Consider the following 20,484-nt stretch of genomic DNA (forward strand, 5'->3'; position numbering starts at 1 on the left):
TTGGAAAAGTGAGGAAGTTGGTTATTGCCGCCAGAACGCCTAAAATTGATTCCATCTTGAAGAGACGTGCTGGGAAAGGGGCAATTGTTGATCAAGCCACTCGGTGAGGCAGCACTTATTTAATGACTGAGCGATTGCTTGAACTAAAATCGTTTCTTATAGATATGGTGAACCCTCAAGTAACCTTAAATGAAGGTCAATGGATACAGGTGGCTGAATTGAAGGAATTGCTTAATCCCCCATTTACCGTGACTAAAAAATTACAAGCTGAGGATTTAACTCCTGGCATTTTCATAAGGGAGTGGAAGAACTTGCTATTTTGCCTGTCCCAAAGAGTAGGTTTAATCGCAGATGGCATTTCTGCTTCAATGAAACAGAGAGACACAGCTACTGGAAAATAAAATTCTTCTGGCAGCTGTTTATGTGGACCCAAGTCATCGTATACTGCTTGATGATCAACAGCTTACTAAAGGAAAAGAAGCTTTGAGGGAGGTAGCAGTTAGGATGAGCAGCTACAGGACTGCCAGGCGCAATAGGACTTGGGGCCTGACAGTGCTACTGCTGCCATATCGTCATCAGATAAGGAGTTTAACTTTCACAAGTATTTGGATGACATGGAGCAGGCAAAGTGTTGCCACAAGGAAAAAGATTTCACTCCATATCCTATAGCAGCAGATTGACCAGATTTCAGTAAAAATTTTCACTTGCTCTCAAAGAAATAGAAAAATTCAACTGTTCATCAAAACTGACTGTGCATGAGGCAATTCCTTTATACCCGGAAATTGTTAGAGATGTTGCCCATGTGGCTACGGCTTTGCCTCCAACCCAAGTTAGTGTAGAGAGGTTGTTCTCTAGCCTTAAAATTATTAAGTCAGATTTGAGGTCATCTATGAAGGAGGATCTGATGGAAGCAATTCTATTTCTTTTTTCACTTAAATATAAGCAATATGCTAAATATTATTATTTAGTATGTTTTTGTTGAAAACTTTTTTTCTGCCACTTACATAGTGTATTACATAGTGTTATATATAACACTATATAATACACTATGTAAGTGGCAAAAAACAGTTTTCAACAAAAACATACTAAATAATAACATTTAGCATATTGCTTATATTTAAGTGAAAAATGTATTATAGTACAATGTGAACATCAGACATTTAATCATTTTTATGATACAATAATCAAGATATTTAGATAGAACATAAAATATATTTATTGGAATACAACTTTAGAACACAAAAAACTGTAATAAATTGGAAATATGTAATACAATATGTAATTTTTATTTTTATATATATATATATATATATATATATATATATATGCACACACAAAATATATATGTAATCTACTGTATATTACATATTGTATGACATATTTACAATTTATTACAGTTTTTTGTGTTCTAAAGTTGTATTCCAATAAATATATTTTATGTTCTATCTAAATATCTTGATTATTGTATCATAAAAATGATTAAATGTCTGATGTTCACATTGTACTACAATAAATTTTTCACTTAACTATAAGCAATATATGTGGGAGTCGGAGTCGTGGAGTCGGTGTCGGTGCAAGGGAAATTGAGGAGTCGGAGCCGAAGGTTTGGCTTACCGACTCCACAGCCCTGTTGGGCACGCGTAAAAAGATGGACACTGATAAACAACAAGCCAGATGTAAGGTCAAAATGACTCCCTCTGCTTAATTACAGCGAATTTTCCATTATGAATTTTGTCTGAATCACGTATTTCAGCAATTTAGGGAATTTTCTCACGATCCGCACATGCTGTCATGGATGCAGCGTGTCTTATTCTGCTTAGATGCAAGTGTTCTCTGCAGGAGACCACAGCTGCCGATGCCAAAGGTCAGGGTTTGGGGCGCTGTGGATTTTTGTTCTGTTTTCCCAGCTGAGGATACTCGCGTCTCCGCAAGCATACATTGACAGGATGGGAAGCTGCGCTGGATGTTAGCTGATGCTGTGGAGAAAAAAAGCACAGTGGGATTCCTATAAATTTCATCCACTGTGATTGTACTGTACATTGCAGTGTTATGGATGCAGCAAAAATACGGTGCATTTAAAACGCTGCTATTCCTGATTGTGAGCATATACCCTTACACATAATCCCCAGTGAAAGCGCTCTGTATGGAGCACAGGATAAATATGAGCCACGCCATACTGCGATCTTTTAGAGGCCGAATGAACAAATCATAGCAGTTGAATGAACAGCAATTCAGGAATAGTTTTTTTTTCTTGTTTTTTTTTTACATCTTTCACCCTCAGTAAAAGTGATAACACAACTTTATACTTCGGGTCAGTACGATTACAGCGATGCCACAATTATGTAGCTTTTTTTATGTTTTGCCGCTTTTACACCATATAAACAATTTTATAGTAGAAAAAACAAATTTTGCATTGCTGTATTCTGAGAGTCATAGATTTTTTATTTTTGGCTCACGGAGCTGTGTAGCATCTTGTTTTTTGCGGGACAAGATGGCGTTTTCAGTGGTACCATTTTTATTTACATATGACTTTTTGATCTTGTTTTATTCCACTTTTTTGTCAGCTGTATGATGAAAAGATAGTTTTGCAACATTTGTTGTTTTTTTGGGGGTTTTTTCCACTTTGTTTTTACCATGTTCACTGAAGGGGTTAACTAGGTTACAGTTTTATAGATCGGCTTGTGGGCTGATATCGACGCGTCAATACAAAAAATGTGTACTTTTTTGTTTTTGCTTTTCTTTACATAAATTTATATATTTATTGCATTTTTTTGTTCATTTTCAGATTTGTTTTATATTTTTACTAATTTTAAAAACTTTTTTTTAACTTTTTTATTTAGTCCCTTTAGGGAACACCAACTTTCAGTGATCTGATCACGGATATAATCCACTGCAGTGCTCGATCATTGCAGTGGATTAGATCTGTCAGTGTTGCACTCGCACAGTTTTTGCTTTGCTTGCCTCCTAGAGGGAACCTGTGAGCTGTGGACCAGGACGTGATTCAGAGATAATTTGCTGTGTGAAGGCTGTGGGGTATTTCCCTTCCTTAGTCCTTTTTGGTTTTGACCTTCTGGTCCATTCCTCATTACTACCTCTTGTCGTTTTGGAGTGCTTTGTATGATTGCTGTTGTTTTAACCCGTGTATCTAATTCTATGTGTCCTTAACCTAGAGCGGGACTAGCATTCCTGCTGCCCTGTGCACTAGACAGGGCTGAGTCCTGGGAAAGAAAGGGATAGGCATGTAATTGGCAATGGGGTGAAATAACCCGTATAGGGAGTGCAATGATCAGCCTTAGGGGCACTTTGCACACTACGACATCGCAGCTGCGATGTCGGTGGGGTCAAATTGAAAGTGACGCACTTTTGGCATCGCAGGCGACATCGTAGTGTGTAAAGCCTAGATGATACGATTAACGAGCACAAAAGCGTCGTAATCGTATCATCGGTATAGCGTCGGCGTAATCCATAATTACGCTGACGCGACGGTCCGATGTTGTTCCTCGCTCCTGCGGCAGCACACATCGCTGTGTGTGAAGCCGCAGGAGCGAGGAACATCTCCTACCGGCGTCACTGCGGCTCCCGTAGGATATGCGGAAGGAAGGAGGTGGGCGGGATGTTTACATCCCACTCATCTCCGCCCCTCCGCTCCTATTGGCCACCTGCCGTGTGACGTCGCAGTGACGCCACACGACCCGCCCCCTTAATAAGGAGGCGGGTCGCCGGCCAGAGCGACGTCGCAGGACAGGTGAGTCCATGTAAAGCTGCTGTAGCGATAATGTTCGCTACAGCAGCTATCACAAGGATATCGCAGCTGCGACGGGGGCGGGGACTATCGCGCTCGGCATCGCAGCATCGGCTTGCAATGTCGCAGCGTGCAAAGTACCCCTTAGTTAAGTTTAGGAGTTGACTGTGCTCCCCTTTCCCTAGCGTCAGGGCCCTCCATTGTATTTTGTACCCTGTGTGTATTGGCGCTTGCCGGGAATTCCCGCGTACCTGGCGGAACCCTGGTAATCACTGTGTGACACTTATAATGGGAATTTCAACTTGAGATAACTCCTGATTTTCATGTTTATTTGTATTGTCAATGAGTAGACCTTCTCTAGATATTGCTTCTATTTTCTTACCTATTTCTTTCATTGTGTCTTCTCTATATCCATTTTGTATGAATTTTTAATTAATGTAAATTGAAACTTGTGAGCCCCAACTATCAAAGGTACTTAATTAGTGTTGAGCGGACCCGAACTGTAAAAGTCCAGATCCGCGCGGTGTCAGGGTCCGATCCGGGTCCGACATGGACCCGGGAATCCGGCTGCACGATCCGGGTTCGGGTTTTTTTTTTTTCTCTCTCTCATTATAAGCAATCCGCTCAGCTCTATAATTAATACGATTAGTGTTTTTATATAGATTTAAAGAACCTTTCGAACCTCCCTAAACTCCAGTGCCTGAGTGATAACATTACAGTTATGCCTTTTTAACCCCCTTACAGATCTTTTAAAATTGGTAAATATGGTGATAGGGTTATACTATATTGATGTTAGGGTAATCATTTCTGTAATTGGGCTTTTAACTGTTTTCTTTTACCACAATATATTTTCGTGCATCATATTACATGTAAAACTGAAAAGACTATTTCTAACATTGTTTTATGCCCCCATTCAATAAATAACTTTTAATGATTTGCAATAATTGTCAATTTGAATGCAGATGAGGATTTCCATGAACAAAACGATCCATTCTTCATAAAGTGTTTATTATAATTTTTTAACAATTTACAGGCGTTACAATGCCACAGTCAGTCCATTTAGGTGCATGCAAATATCAAAAACAGAGAAGGGTTTGTTTTATTAATGCAGGATCTGTATGGTTTTCACTTTTTGTTCAGATTTTTACATTACGCCACAAGATGTGTGCTTTTTGTTCTCAAGGCCATCTTATTGGCAAATATTGGGTAGATTTCCATAGAAAAGACTTAAAAATCAAAATAATAAAACAACATTGAACAGGACTTTTAAAACATTACATGACATTGGTAATATGTCCAAAATTCATCCATTTGCAACTGTAATAAATGACGTTATTTACTTAAACAGCATGGCCTGCCAAATTGTTATGCCTCTTATCAATAATGTTATTAATTAAGATATTCATAAGATTCTTTATTAATCTGAGTGTTTGATAGCTATGATTAGCTAGGAAATAATTCACTCTGTTTTATGGTATCATTTAAAATGGTCACTCAAATTTATAGATAGACGTCAGCACCTGTATGCCTATTACAACGAGTATGTACCTGACTGGAATGGAAAGAGATGTGTTTTATTGTATACAGTTGTAGGGAAAGGGAATTTGAATGTCCATTTCAATACAGTTGAGACTGCAGGATCCCATTATATTACAGGCAGACATATGCCATGTGGACATCTGTTTGGAATAACATTGCCTAATTAACTGTATGGCAACATCCAAATTTATGTTGGGAGAGTTTCCCGGTGTATTTACCAACAGTTTGCCTGAAACATAGTTTGCATGGTGCCAAAACCTAGACAACAACAGAAAAATAAATTCATAGATGTTGAATTGAGAATGAAAAACTAAAAAAAAGCCAAAACAGATTTGTTTTCTGCTTTAATGTTGGCCTTTAAAGAAGACCTATCATCAAGTCAAAAGTGGCCAGTTTTTCTCTTAGTTTATTCCCTGAGTATTTCATTTTTTTTTTTTTAATCTGCCATATGGGTCCAGAGATATGGACAAATATATTTGGTGCTATTTTTATGAAATTACGAAAGGAGCATGGCTCACAGGGTAATTATACAGAGCAGCCTAAGACACACCCCGGAGGATCCTGTGAGCCACACCACCTTAGTAAACACCATAAAAAGTAGCCCTAAATAAAAAGGCCCATATCTCTAGTACTGTATGACCAATTAAAGAAAAACAAAAAAGAAAAGCAAAACAAAAGCTGGGTTATTCAGGGAAACTGCATGAAACGAACCACTTTTGACTTAGTGATAGATCCTCTTTAACATCTGTCTGAACAACGACAAGCAAGTCACCACTAATTTCCTCACAACAATCTCTTCTCCAAATGCTAATTTCTGTATTAACTGCACTTGGTGGTGGCATCAAGACAAGTAGGAACAACAACGATTTATTTGCAATTTATGTTAAACAACAAAATCGTGCTATACAGTATGATGGACTGAAAAAGCATTTCCTACTGTTGAAATGATGTTATTACAGGATGGTGATCGTACAATTGTAAATTCATCAACAAGGTGCTCAGTGACTCAGTGAATTTTTGATTTATTTTTTAAGACAAAGTTGGCTCTATTACATGTATACTATACATAAACTAAATAGATGAAAAGAAGGAAAGTTACAGTATATTAGCGCTTTTCTCCGTAGCCTGGTGTTGTACAATATCTTGCTAACTACTGATACTTTACAATAAAGCGGCTGACCACTTTATCTTTATTTTAACAAATGTGTTGGGGACATGATTTTGTGGCTGTTACTAAGGGCAGAGTCACATTTTCCTATGACTTGCACGAGTGCAATGCGAGAAAATCTCGCATTGCACTCAGCCCCATTTTAGACAATGGTGCAGATCAGATCTGCGATTTTTTCCTCTGCCCTAATGCCCTAAACGGATTGAGGAAAAAATCGCACCATACTGTGATTGTCTGCAAGAGCAATGTTACTCCCACGCACATAAGTATGAGTGCGAGAGAAACATGACTGAACTCAGATGTCATCCAAGTGCAGTGCGAGATACACACAGGCTGACAATGTAGTAGATGGGGAAAATAATCCGTCCCTCTCCTCCGCATGACACTTAGCTCACGCTCACAGCAGTGCAGAAGCTGAGGGTCTAGCATCCGATGTTCTCACATCAGATATCATACGCAAGTTTGACTCTGCCCTAATAAACAAGTACTCTGGTTCAATAAAGGCACAGATAGAGGGGCATGTGATCTCTCCGTAAGGCTGCTACAATTCAATATATATATATATATATATATTTCCCATGTGCATTGTTTTCCAATTGGAGGAGGCTGATGGTCAAGTCAGGTCACAGGTTCCTCCATCAGTGGCTGTTTTGTGGATAGGACATATGTGCAGTCTGTGATGAACACTGCAGTAACAAACAAGAGGGCATAGAGGACTTACTTATTAAAATGATTAGTTTGTTTGTGTGTGTTCTCTTTCTGTAAAGCTCCATGGTGTGATGATGCAGTTCACGGTATTTCCCAAGTATTTCCACAGTGTCTGATAATTCCGCTGAAAGCTAGAATTCTGCAAAATTAATGTAGTGCTTGTTTGTTTTTTTTAAACACGAATAATATAGTATATAACAGAAATACAAATGATCATTTGAAGTCTATTTCACCATATGTACGCTATACAGTTAAGGTCCCGTCACACACAACGAGATCGCTAATGAGATCATTGCTGCGTCACCGTTTCTGTGACGCAGTAACGATCTCGCCAGCGCTCTCGTTATGTGTGACACCTACCAGCGTATAGGCCCCTGCTGTGAGATTGCTAGTCGTTGCCGAAGGGTCCGGACCATTTTCTTCAAAGGTGATGTCCTGCTGGGCAGGACGCATCGCTGTGTTTGACACCTAACAATAACCTCCTATACAGGTTGCTCATCGTTATACAGGTCGCTGATCATTACTGCATCGTTGGTAAGATCTGACTGTGTGACATCTCACCAGCGACCTCCCAGCGACTTACCAGCGATCCTTATCAGGTCGCATCATGGGCTTTAGGATTAGGAAGAGTCAATTGTTCATGCATTATCAGTTGTACAGGAGCCTCCAAAAACAATTTTCAACATACGTGGACCAATTGTTGTTGTAATCATACTCTTTTAGACTTGTTTGAGAAGTGTAGTAGCATTCATCCATGTTGCGAGAGTGTGGTACATACCATCTGCTCCATTGCTGTATATTTGCATGGTCAGATCATTTACAATGGTAAACTATGTGGCATTAGGAGATACACCAGCTTAATATTACTGCTGAATATAGAATGATGTCTTCAGGTTGAACACTCCTGGCAAGGCCAGAAATTGTTGTACAGAACAACATTAATAATACCCAATACAGAATGTGTGTGAGATTTGATGATGGACACAATTCAGTGCCATGAAAAGAACTAGAAAACACAACTTAAACCATACGCATTATACTATAGATTGATACAAAAAGTATACATTAAAATCATTTCATCCGAAGTAAAAAAAGAAACACATCTTACATGAGTTGTTCCAAACTAAATACCTACTTCCAAGTATAATAAGCAATTTGGCATATTAAAAATAAATACCAATACTGTAGATAGAAAGAGTTCCTTTCCTTAGGGGAGGCTATAACAGTCTTGGTATGAGCTATGAAATGCAAGGATCCTTTGTAAAACAATGCAGCCTGGACAATATGTGAACTGGCTGACGCACTGGGTAGAATGAGAAATAGGAGTCATGTAATTAGTGAGATATTGCTATCCATAAATTTAATAAATCTTTTGTACTAGCAAGCAGAGAACTGTGGTCAAATGTCATGCCCTTTGCATTGCAATATTGTAGACTCATATACTGTAGTATTCTACTTGTCCTCTATACAATCTCCGACCCTGTATATATTTTGTGCACAATGCAAGTTTTGGACGTGTGGTGAGTCTAATTGTGTAGCATATGGCAAAGATTATACTGTTATCAATATAGTTTTTATCCCTGAGTTTGGTCCGGTAGTGTTTACATGTCAGTATTGCTCCTTGATAAAAAGACATGGCTGTGCTGCAAAACTAGGCACAGCATCCACCTGATCAACTTCTGGGACTGTCTGGATTGACTTGTAATTTAAGAAAAAAAAAGTATATATATATATATATAATCACATATTTCCCCTACTTTATATAATTGTTATGCAGCATTTTTATATCAGCCAATAGCTATGTATTCTGTTAGCATTTATTGCTTAGACAAGAACATTTTGGGGACCTTGGACAATTTTCCAGAAGGTTCTACAAATATCACATGAGAATTGGTGGATGGAGAAAAAAAATACTATGCCCTCTTTTACAGCTATTTTTATAATACCATTGTATTCAGAATAAAACAATGAAGCAACTCTGCAAAAGAGCTTGACAATTTGCTATTGTTTTGTTTCTACAGCTATAATACTGACCTATTTGTCTCCATGGTAACAGACAACAAACAAACCGTGTAGTCAGTCATTACCTGTTATCTGTCAACTACCTCTTACTAATTTGGTGACTGTATGTAGGGGACAAATAAAAGGGTATATTCAATAAAGGGTTATTTTATTGATTTATTGGTAACAGTAAGGTATTCTTATTATTAGTTCATGCAATAGTAAAGTACAGGAAATATTTTGCATTCCTATAACCATCTGTAATGTTTTGCTAAAATCATGTACTTGAATTACAATAGTTTGGCACAGAGAGTTTGAAGTATGTTGTAGTGAATACAGAACTGATCTGCTTGTGATAGTAACGATATAATGAGCATGATGAAATGTGCTTGTATAGGTTACTCGTGACTATTTATGGCACTGGAGGAGTTGCAGCACAGTTTTATTGATCTGTAGCACTTAGGTTCTGCAGGACAAAACCATTAGCTGCTTTAGGATATTAAGTTAAAGCATGAAAAATTAGAATACTATTCACCTGGCAAATGGCCGGTACAAAAAGACGTACAAACCTAATGTGTTATAAAAGTTCTGTCGGAAACATATTTTGCTACCAACTGTCTGGGTGATTGCCTGGGCTAAAGATTGGAGGCAGCTGGCAGTGCACCGGTAGGAATGTCATTCGTTATACTCAAGTCACTTTAATTACGCAACCACTTGGTTGGCTAAGAAAGGGAACCTTCTATGAAAACTACATGATGTAAATTGTACTAAAATAAAAATCTTGGCAATAGATCACATGAAGACATGTGCAAAAGTAAACATTGAGGTAATATCACCTTTTATAACATTTGTTTCTACCCTCTAAGCGATTACACACTCATGAATAAATAGTGCTGTCATATCTATGACTCCAGGTGTTCCCGCGCCTGTCGGTGTTGGACATTTCTTGCATCCCTTCAAAACCCTTTTCATGTTCCTGCTGTCAAGTCCCTTCACGTAAATGTATCTGGCAAATGCCTTTTCTCTATGCACAATACAGAGATAATGGACATACAGATGTCACTGAGACCTCAGCGGATAAAAAAAAAAAAGAATGCTTGATTTAGGCAACTCTAACACGTGGCTCATCTTCTGTCTCTTGGCCTAGGCTTGTGTATGTCACTGAAGGCTCCAACTGTGCACTAGAGGGCAGTTCTACTACAGGTCCTGACGGATTGCGGAATTGCTTGTAGACCCTAGGATCCTGGGCCACGTAAGTTGTGGTGGAGAAGTACAGCACCAGTCCAACCAGAATTGTGCCAAGGGACAAGAGATAAAGTCCTGAAAACTGAGCAGAAGAAGAGACAATTAATGTAAGAACATGCTAGCAGGTTAAATATTGATTTATTGAAGGATATGGAGATAAAAAAAATATTAACAGCAATTTTCTACTTTGTTCTGAAAGTAATATTTAGATTTAGACAACAATCTACATGTTCTTCTCATTTTTATTTGTTTTATAATAAACCCCACGCCTGTTTTTGTGCTCCTTGTAAGAGGTTATGTATTTTCACACATGACAGTTTCTAATTGAAAATAAAATAAAAATCTGTTCCATACATCTGAATGGCTTTCTTTCAGCAGAATGAGAAATTGTATCAGACTGTAATTTTACATAAAAGTTTGTCGCCATACTGTACTTTCTTATGCTACTGATTTCAGCCTAAAAATGCCCATTGTATAACTCAATATGTCTAGAGTACAGTATTACCCTAGACATAATTCAGTGCTGTGTGGAGATACTGTATCATTTGGCAACTCACAAAGTGCCCAGAGCTATTTAGTAGAAAGCCTACTCTTGTTAAACTTTCTCAGCTGAGAGCATAAAGCCTAAAAATTGTTATAATGTCATTAAAAACTACACCTCAAAATATAAAATACAGTGGAACCTTGGTTTACGAGAACAATCCGTTCTGGGACTGTGCTTGTTAACCAAGTTACTCGTTCAGCAAAGCAAGATTTCCCATAGGAAATCATTGCAATGCAGACAATTCGTTCCACAACTTGTTAAATGTCCCATCCTGGTCCCCTATTGTGTCATTCCACACATGCACAAACACACACAAACACGTACAAACACACACAAACTCACACAAACACACAAGCACACACGCACACACACATATTATGCTCACCTTACCTTCCGTTCCATCGCCGGTCTCCTTGGACTTGCTGTTCGCTAGTACGGGCTGTGTATCGGGTTAGAGAAATTATTACCAAAGATAGACCAATATACAGCAAGTGGCAATAAAGTTAAAATTTAGCTTTTAATTGTATCTATTAAAAACGACTCAAGGTCTAGTGTTCACCCGTGCAAAAAACACAAAATAGAGAGACAATGACAAATTGGGTATTCATATCCAGGAGATATTCAAAACCTCACCGGAGAGAGATATATCAGATATCAATTACTCCTATGGTACCTCATCATCAAAATGCTCTCATCCAAAGGGTAGTGCAATTACACACAATATCTGAATTTTTACCTCAAATTGCCGTTTTTATATCTGGCAGAAATAGGGTATCATATTTCCACCCATCCTCTCTGGCAGAAAAATGAAATAGATATTACCTTAATTGGGACATGAGGCACAATATTATTTCAGCCCAAAGGTAATAACTAAATTATGCTCAATGCCCTCCTTTTCTTCTTCCCAACGCGTTTCCTCTTATCGATTCATCAGGGGAAATGTTTTTGGAGGCTATAATGTGGAAAAAGACATAATGAGCTAAAGACCAGTCTAAGTGGTGCTAAGGTAGAGTACAAACAGTGCTATATATGTCCCCAATTCAGAAACTGATGTTACCTTATCAGAGGAGCATGGGACCTATATTGCCCTTGGTGTGAGCTTCCATAACACACCGGGTCTGGGGACCACGCTTCTTGTGGAGTCCACATGGGATAATGGAACCGCCAGTATTTTTATTTCCAGCCCTGAATAGCCTCATTTTGAAAATCGCGCGATATGTGATAATGGTCACATGATCGCCGAGTCAGAGTATCGCGTCATACTAGCTTACCACGTGACCACCGCGTCATGAGTCCCGGTCACATGTCCAGGTTAGTTCCTGGTCAGATGCATGCTGGACCATTGGGCTCATGATCACAGTGATGCGGTCACGTGGTCACTGTTCAGGCCGCGCCCCCAGCCTAGTTTCTAGCAAGGAACATATAGACCAATAATATTAGAGGGAGCCGCGGTCATGTGACCTCCGTTCAGACCACGCCCACAGCCCTTCGTTTCATAGGCAATAGTGGACGTTTATATATATATATAGCTGAACAGATATAATTGTGCAATCAACGGTCAGGCTTAGGGGTACTTTGCACGCTGCGACATCGCAGGCCGATGCTGCGATGCCGAGCGCGATAGTACCCGCCCCCGTCGCAGCAGCGATTTCCTTGTGATAGCTGCCGTAGCGAACATTATCGCTTCGGCAGCTTCACATGGACTCACCTGTCCTGCGACCGTCGCTCTGGCCGGCGACCCGCCTCCTTGGGGGCGGGTCGTGCGGCGTCATAGCGACTTCACACGCCAGGCAGCCAATCGGAGCGGAGGGGCGGAGATGAGTGGGATGTAAACATCCCGCCCATCTCCTTCCTTCCGCATATCCTACGGAAGCCGCAGTGACGCCGGTAGGAGATGTTCCTCGCTCCTGCGACTTCACACACAGCGATGTGTGCTGCCGCAGGAGCGAGGAACAACATCGGACTGTTTAAATGGTTTTAGAAAAATATTAATATTATTAAAGGCCAATCCTCCAAATAAAAGTGTGTCCTTTCACCGATTTAAAACAGAGGAGTACTCGTCTACCTCCACCTCAGAGTAAGAACAAGGAGAACAAACAGAGTGTATTGCAAAATTAACAATTTATTGAAACACAGGACTGGCACAAGAGAGGATAAGCGGCAACATCAAAGGCATGTGTGTGACAAAAAATTGTATGGATGATGTTAAAACATACAATATAGTATCAATGGGCCACCATAGGATAATGATTATAAAATAGACATGAGTAACTGTTGGGATGGCAACATAATTATATATATGTGACAAATACGCACGTGCAATTACAGCCAGATGCAATGAAAAACGGAGGAAATGTCATAAGCACAAGATACGTGCCCCCCATTAAATCATGCATCGGGAATAATCAAAGCCATCAACATAATACCCATGATAAAATACCATATAGCATTTGCAAAAGATGAAACATACGTGCTCATGGGAGAGTCATAAATGAATGATGTAATCAGTGCTAATACGCATAAGTGAGGCAGGAGTCATAAATTGTAAATACAATGATACAACGCAGCGTCAGCATCACATATAATCCATGAAAGCACAGGCAAAAATGCTATTATAGGCATGAAAATTACATTTGCATAGCAAAACAAGGTGGCAATCACATTGAGCCTGATTCAGGCATAGAGTAAAAAACAATGGGCGCAGACCCAGGATGGAAGCATACCCATAAGGCACACACAGCCAGTGAGTGGCAGCAAGAGGTCCCCCTGGAGACCCCGACGTATACGTTTCACGATCCTATGAGTGTGATCATTTCATCAGGGGGATGACCACGCTGTGAATGAAACATGCTTTTAAGCATGGCGCCATACCTCCCTGGTCACTCCCCCCGCAGCGTCAGCACAGACCGCATCACAGGAAGTCCCGGGCCCGGAATCCCCGGCAATCAACGCCCATCAAAGTGGTATGCGCATGCGCGGAGATGAGGACGCGTCACTCATAACCAGCGCATGCGCAGAGGCGATTAAAGATGCCGAGGAGACCGGCTGTTACCCGGAAATGCGGCTGTCAGGCGCGGAGGGGAGGGACCAGGGAGGGGGCATGAGAAAAAAGAGTAACATAGATCACATGGAAGGAAGATGCAATGCAAACGATCTTGTGGTCTTGAATATAAGTCCAGATCCGTGATCCCAAACATAAAGAATATGAGAGAATGCCATGCAGAGGTATTCAGCGCTCCTAAAGAAGTGCCAGGAGAAATTTATTACTGAAATTAAAAACAGAAAAGTAAATAATTAAAAACGAGGCACTTAAGACCAGGGAGACAGGAAAAAGAGAGACAATGCATTATCACAAAAATGGTGCAAAGCTAAGGTGTTCATTTAACCCCCTAGGGGACATTGTTCCCAAGGTGTAAATCCAGCGGGTTTCACGTTGTGCTAGAATTTTTCGTACATTCCCTCCACGTGCACCCCCATGGATAACATCTATACCCCTAACACGCAGGGATTTAGGATCACATGCATGGAAGGCACGAAAATGACGTGGGAGGGTCTTAAGGCTGGAAGTATCAACCACCGTCCGGGCCGCAGCAATGTCCCTCACATGTTCCCTCACGCGTTTGCGTAACTCTCTGCTGGTGAGACCTATATATATCATGCGGCACCCACAAGTAGCATAATAAACCACATTGCTGGTGCCGCATGATACATAATGTCGAATATCGTAGGTGCGGACCCCATCAGCAGAGGTGAAGGATGAACTGCGAAGGACATTGCTGCAGGCCAGACAGTGGCCGCAGGGAAAACAGCCCTTAAGGGGGCTACCAAGGTCCAAAAAAGTGCTGGGCTGGCGTGGGATGTAATGACTCCGGACAAGAATGTCACGGAGATTACGTGACCTACGGGATGTCAAAAGTGGATAATCAGATAATAAATTGCGGAGAGTAGAGTCGGACTGGAGGACCCCCCAATGCCTGTTCAGGATAGATCGCATACTATTCCATTCATGATTAAATGTAGAGATAAACCGAATCGGACCAGGATTAGAGGAGATGCCAGACTTAGCCGCCCCACCATAAAGCAAAGTTGAACGAGGGGTATGTTTTGCCCGTAAATAAGCTCTTTTTATGCTCCTATTACTATAACCCCGCTCTTGAAACCGAATTGTAAGATCCGCCGCTTGCTCCTCAAACTTAAGGTCGGAGGAGCAAATGCGCTTCATGCGCAAAAATTGACCCGTCGGAATGGCTCGAATAGTAGACTGATCATGGGACGACGAGGCATGAAGCAAGGAGTTAACCGAAGTTGTTTTACGGAAAACATCTGTCTGGATAACCTGATTGTCATCAATCTCAATGTCAATATCAAGGAAATCCAGACGTCTTGCATTACTCCTGTGGGTTAATTTAATATTACAAGAGTTCATGCCCAGTCGGCCCATGAATTCGTCAAGTTGCTCCGCCTTGCCCGCCCACAAAATAAACAAATCATCAATATATCGCAACCAGCACTGCACATGGGCATCGGCCGGCCCGCCTCCGTCACATAGCAAACCCCTCTCCCAGTATCCCAGGAAGAGGTTTGCGTACGAAGGCGCACAGGCCGCGCCCATGGCAGTGCCGCGCTGCTGCAAATAATAATTATCTTTAAATAAAAAGAAATTGTGGGTAAGGACAAAGCGGAGCAGCTCAAGGATTAAGTCACACATCGAGCCATCCCGACCTGAGGCCAACAAGAAATGCTTGGTAGCCTCCAGACCATCCTCATGGCAGATGCAGGTGTAGAGGGACTCAACATCTGCAGTAACAAGCAGTGTCCCTTCATCCACAGAGATGCCGTCTATCCTCCTGAGAACGTCCGTAGTGTCACGGACATATGAGGGGAGTGTTTCGACCAAAGGTTTTAGGTAATAGTCGATAAATCGACATGTTGGCTCACACAACCCCTCAATGCCGGACACAATGGGACGGCCAGGAGGACAGAGGGCATCTTTGTGGATTTTTGGCAGTAGATAGAAAGTAGATATTTTAGGAAAACGTACTGTGAGTCCCTCTACAACCTGCTTACTAATGATGCCATCATCACATGCTTTGCCAAGGATGGACTGGAGTTGGGCGGTGAAGGTTAGAGCGGGGTTATAGTGGAGACGGTGGTAAGTAGCTTTGTCACGTAGCTGGCGAAATGCCTCCCTATCGTACATGATAGTGGGCCAGATCACAATGTTTCCCCCCTTGTCCGCAGGTTTGATAACAACATCATCCAACCTGTCCAGGGACTCAATCGCCAATCTATCTCGGTGTGTAAGATTATCATGGCGACGTCTCCTGGACAGTTGTTCAAAATCTTTAACAACAAGTTTAGTAAATATTTCCACGGCGGGACAAACGGACAAGGGGGGAAACCTGGTCGATCTGGGTAAAACACTAGGTGGAAAATTATCATGCATGGTGGGCACAGCCTCGTCTAGCAGCTCCTCAAGATCCCGTATAGCCTGCTGTTCGCGAGGGTCCAATGGTTCACCAGACTGGTTACGTTTATTATGAAGTTTGCTTAAGACAACCTTCCGGGCAAAAAGGTATAAGTCCTTCACTGCTGTAAAGCAGTGAAAGGAATTGGTGGGTGAGAAGGATAATCCTTTAGACAGAACATTAATCTGAGAGATGGAGAGGGTATGGTTAGACAGATTGATTACCTGTAAAGCTTTACGCTTGCTTGTATTAGGTTGTTGCTGTTTAGACTTGAGCCTTGTCAAGATGCCACTGGGTTGACCAATCTCCATATCTGATTCATCCGTGTCACTGGGAACCATATTAAGTCGTCCAGCTGAGCCAGTGCCCCGTATCCTGGAAAGCGAACGTGATCTAGATCGACGTCCAACAGCATTGGATCGCCACCTATAGACGCGGTCTTGATGGGAGTCGTTTTGATCCCGTTGGAATTTTTTGATTTTTACTGTTTTAATTTCTTTTTCCAGGCGTACGAGGTCAGACTCGTTCTGACTAGTAAACTTGGCCAAGGCATCAACCGACATACTCTCTTTGATTATGGTCAAGAGTTTCTCCATCTCCCCCTCCATCTCCGAGATCGAGGCACTGTCCATTTCACTCAGAAGGCTGAGGAATCCCCTTGAACAGGCATTAGAAAGCTCCTCCCAGCGGGATTTAATGGAATCATTATCCACCTGGAAGGATGGAAAAATTTGGACCCTTAGGCCCCTTGGTATGAGCCCCCTCTGTATGTATTTATCCAGAAACGCCCGGTTCCACCAGACCTTGGTGCATCTGTGGAGCAAGTTTCTGTAGCTTTGCACATTTTCGGACAATGCACAGTCTCCCTCCGTCTCTGCTGCAGCGCCGCCGACCTCAGCGAGTGCCTTGTCCAGCTCTTTTAACCATGATTCGTCATGGGAGCGGAAATCTATAGTGGAAGTGGAATGAGCTGTGGGAACCACAGAAAAATATGTTAGAAGGCAAAAAGCCACACAATATAGGTAGGGAAAGGACAGCATGATACACCTTCCTACATGGCACACTCTAGACATATAAGAACAAGGAGAACAAACAGAGTGTATTGCAAAATTAACAATTTTGATGCCTTGGCCAAGTTTACTAGTCAGAACGAGTCTGACCTCGTACGCCTGGAAAAAGAAATTAAAACAGTAAAAATCAAAAAATTCCAACGGGATCAAAACGACTCCCATCAAGACCGCGTCTATAGGTGGCGATCCAATGCTGTTGGACGTCGATCTAGATCACGTTCGCTTTCCAGGATACGGGGCACTGGCTCAGCTGGACGACTTAATATGGTTCCCAGTGACACGGATGAATCAGATATGGAGATTGGTCAACCCAGTGGCATCTTGACAAGGCTCAAGTCTAAACAGCAACAACCTAATACAAGCAAGCGTAAAGCTTTACAGGTAATCAATCTGTCTAACCATACCCTCTCCATCTCTCAGATTAATGTTCTGTCTAAAGGATTATCCTTCTCACCCACCAATTCCTTTCACTGCTTTACAGCAGTGAAGGACTTATACCTTTTTGCCCGGAAGGTTGTCTTAAGCAAACTTCATAATAAACGTAACCAGTCTGGTGAACCATTGGACCCTCGCGAACAGCAGGCTATACGGGATCTTGAGGAGCTGCTAGACGAGGCTGTGCCCACCATGCATGATAATTTTCCACCTAGTGTTTTACCCAGATCGACCAGGTTTCCCCCCTTGTCCGTTTGTCCCGCCGTGGAAATATTTACTAAACTTGTTGTTAAAGATTTTGAACAACTGTCCAGGAGACGTCGCCATGATAATCTTACACACCGAGATAGATTGGCGATTGAGTCCCTGGACAGGTTGGATGATGTTGTTATCAAACCTGCGGACAAGGGGGGAAACATTGTGATCTGGCCCACTATCATGTACGAGAGGGAGGCATTTCGCCAGCTACGTGACAAAGCTACTTACCACCGTCTCCACTATAACCCCGCTCTAACCTTCTCCGCCCAACTCCAGTCCATCCTTGGCAAAGCATGTGATGATGGCATCATTAGTAAGCAGGTTGTAGAGGGACTCACAGTACGTTTTCCTAAAATATCTACTTTCTATCTACTGCCAAAAATCCACAAAGATGCCCTCTGTCCTCCTGGCCGTCCCATTGTGTCCGGCATTGAGGGGTTGTGTGAGCCAACATGTCGATTTATCGACTATTACCTAAAACCTTTGGTCGAAACACTCCCCTCATATGTCCGTGACACTACGGACGTTCTCAGGAGGATAGACGGCATCTCTGTGGATGAAGGGACACTGCTTGTTACTGCAGATGTTGAGTCCCTCTACACCTGCATCTGCCATGAGGATGGTCTGGAGGCTACCAAGCATTTCTTGTTGGCCTCAGGTCGGGATGGCTCGATGTGTGACTTAATCCTTGAGCTGCTCCGCTTTGTCCTTACCCACAATTTCTTTTTATTTAAAGATAATTATTATTTGCAGCAGCGCGGCACTGCCATGGGCGCGGCCTGTGCGCCTTCGTACGCAAACCTCTTCCTGGGATACTGGGAGAGGGGTTTGCTATGTGACGGAGGCGGGCCGGCCGATGCCCATGTGCAGTGCTGGTTGCGATATATTGATGATTTGTTTATTTTGTGGGCGGGCAAGGCGGAGCAACTTGACGAATTCATGGGCTGACTGGGCATGAACTCTTGTAATATTAAATTAACCCACAGGAGTAATGCAAGACGTCTGGATTTCCTTGATATTGACATTGAGATTGATGTCAATCAGGTTATCCAGACAGATGTTTTCCGTAAAACAACTTCGGTTAACTCCTTGCTTCATGCCTCGTCGTCCCATGATCAGTCTACTATTCGAGCCATTCCGACGGGTCAATTTTTGCGCATGAAGCGCATTTGCTCCTCCGACCTTAAGTTTGAGGAGCAAGCGGCGGATCTTACAATTCGGTTTCAAGAGCGGGGTTATAGTAATAGGAGCATAAAAAGAGCTTATTTACGGGCAAAACATACCCCTCGTTCAACTTTGCTTTATGGTGGGGCGGCTAAGTCTGGCATCGCCTCTAATCCTGGTCCGATTCGGTTTATCTCTACATTTAATCATGAATGGAATAGTATGCGATCTATCCTGAACAGGAATTGGGGGGTCCTCCAGTCCGACTCTACTCTCCGCAATTTATTATCTGATTATCCACTTTTGACATCCCGTAGGTCACGTAATCTCCGTGACATTCTTGTCCGGAGTCATTACATCCCACGCCAGCCCAGCACTTTTTTGGACCTTGGTAGCCCCCTTAAGGGCTGTTTTCCCTGCGGCCACTGTCTGGCCTGCAGCAATGTCCTTCGCAGTTCATCCTTCACCTCTGCTGATGGGGTCCGCACCTACGATATTCGACATTATGTATCATGCGGCACCAGCAATGTGGTTTATTATGCTACTTGTGGGTGCCGCATGATATATATAGGTCTCACCAGCAGAGAGTTACGCAAACGCGTGAGGGAACATGTGAGGGACATTGCTGCGGCCCGGACGGTGGTTGATACTTCCAGCCTTAAGACCCTCCCACGTCATTGTCGTGCCTTCCATGCATGTGATCCTAAATCCCTGCGTGTTAGGGGTATAGATGTTATCCATGGGGGTGCACGTGGAGGGAATGTACGAAAAATTCTAGCACAACGTGAAACCCGCTGGATTTACACCTTGGGAACAATGTCCCCTATGGGGTTAAATGAACACCTTAGCTTTGCACCATTTTTGTGATAATGCATTGTCTCTCTTTTTCCTGTCTCCCTGGTCTTAAGTGCCTCGTTTTTAATTATTTACTTTTCTGTTTTTAATTTCAGTAATAAATTTCTCCTGGCACTTCTTTAGGAGCGCTGAATACCTCTGCATGGCATTCTCTCATATTCTTTATGTTTGGGATCACGGATCTGGACTTATATTCAAGACCACAAGATCGTTTGCATTGCATCTTCCTTCCATGTGATCTATGTTACTCTTTTTTCTCATGCCCCCTCCCTGGTCCCTCCCCTCCG

The 20,484-nt window shown here is 42.1% G+C and overlaps 1 protein-coding gene across 1 annotated transcript in view; it reads right to left on the reverse strand.

Moving 5' to 3' along the window:
* Window positions 1-4,733: 4,733 nt before the first annotated feature.
* The window catches only part of SLC35F1 (solute carrier family 35 member F1), a 563,999-nt gene continuing 548,248 nt past the window's right edge, over window positions 4,734-20,484 (reverse strand). The window contains exon 8 of the mRNA XM_075340020.1: window positions 4,734-10,485. Within this exon, the coding sequence (XP_075196135.1) occupies window positions 10,261-10,485 (225 nt within the window). The 3' untranslated portion in view covers window positions 4,734-10,260. The remainder of the gene's footprint in view (window positions 10,486-20,484) is intronic.

The sequence above is a fragment of the Anomaloglossus baeobatrachus genome, chromosome 3 (assembly GCF_048569485.1).
Source record: "Anomaloglossus baeobatrachus isolate aAnoBae1 chromosome 3, aAnoBae1.hap1, whole genome shotgun sequence".
Lineage (NCBI taxonomy): Eukaryota > Metazoa > Chordata > Amphibia > Anura > Aromobatidae > Anomaloglossus > Anomaloglossus baeobatrachus.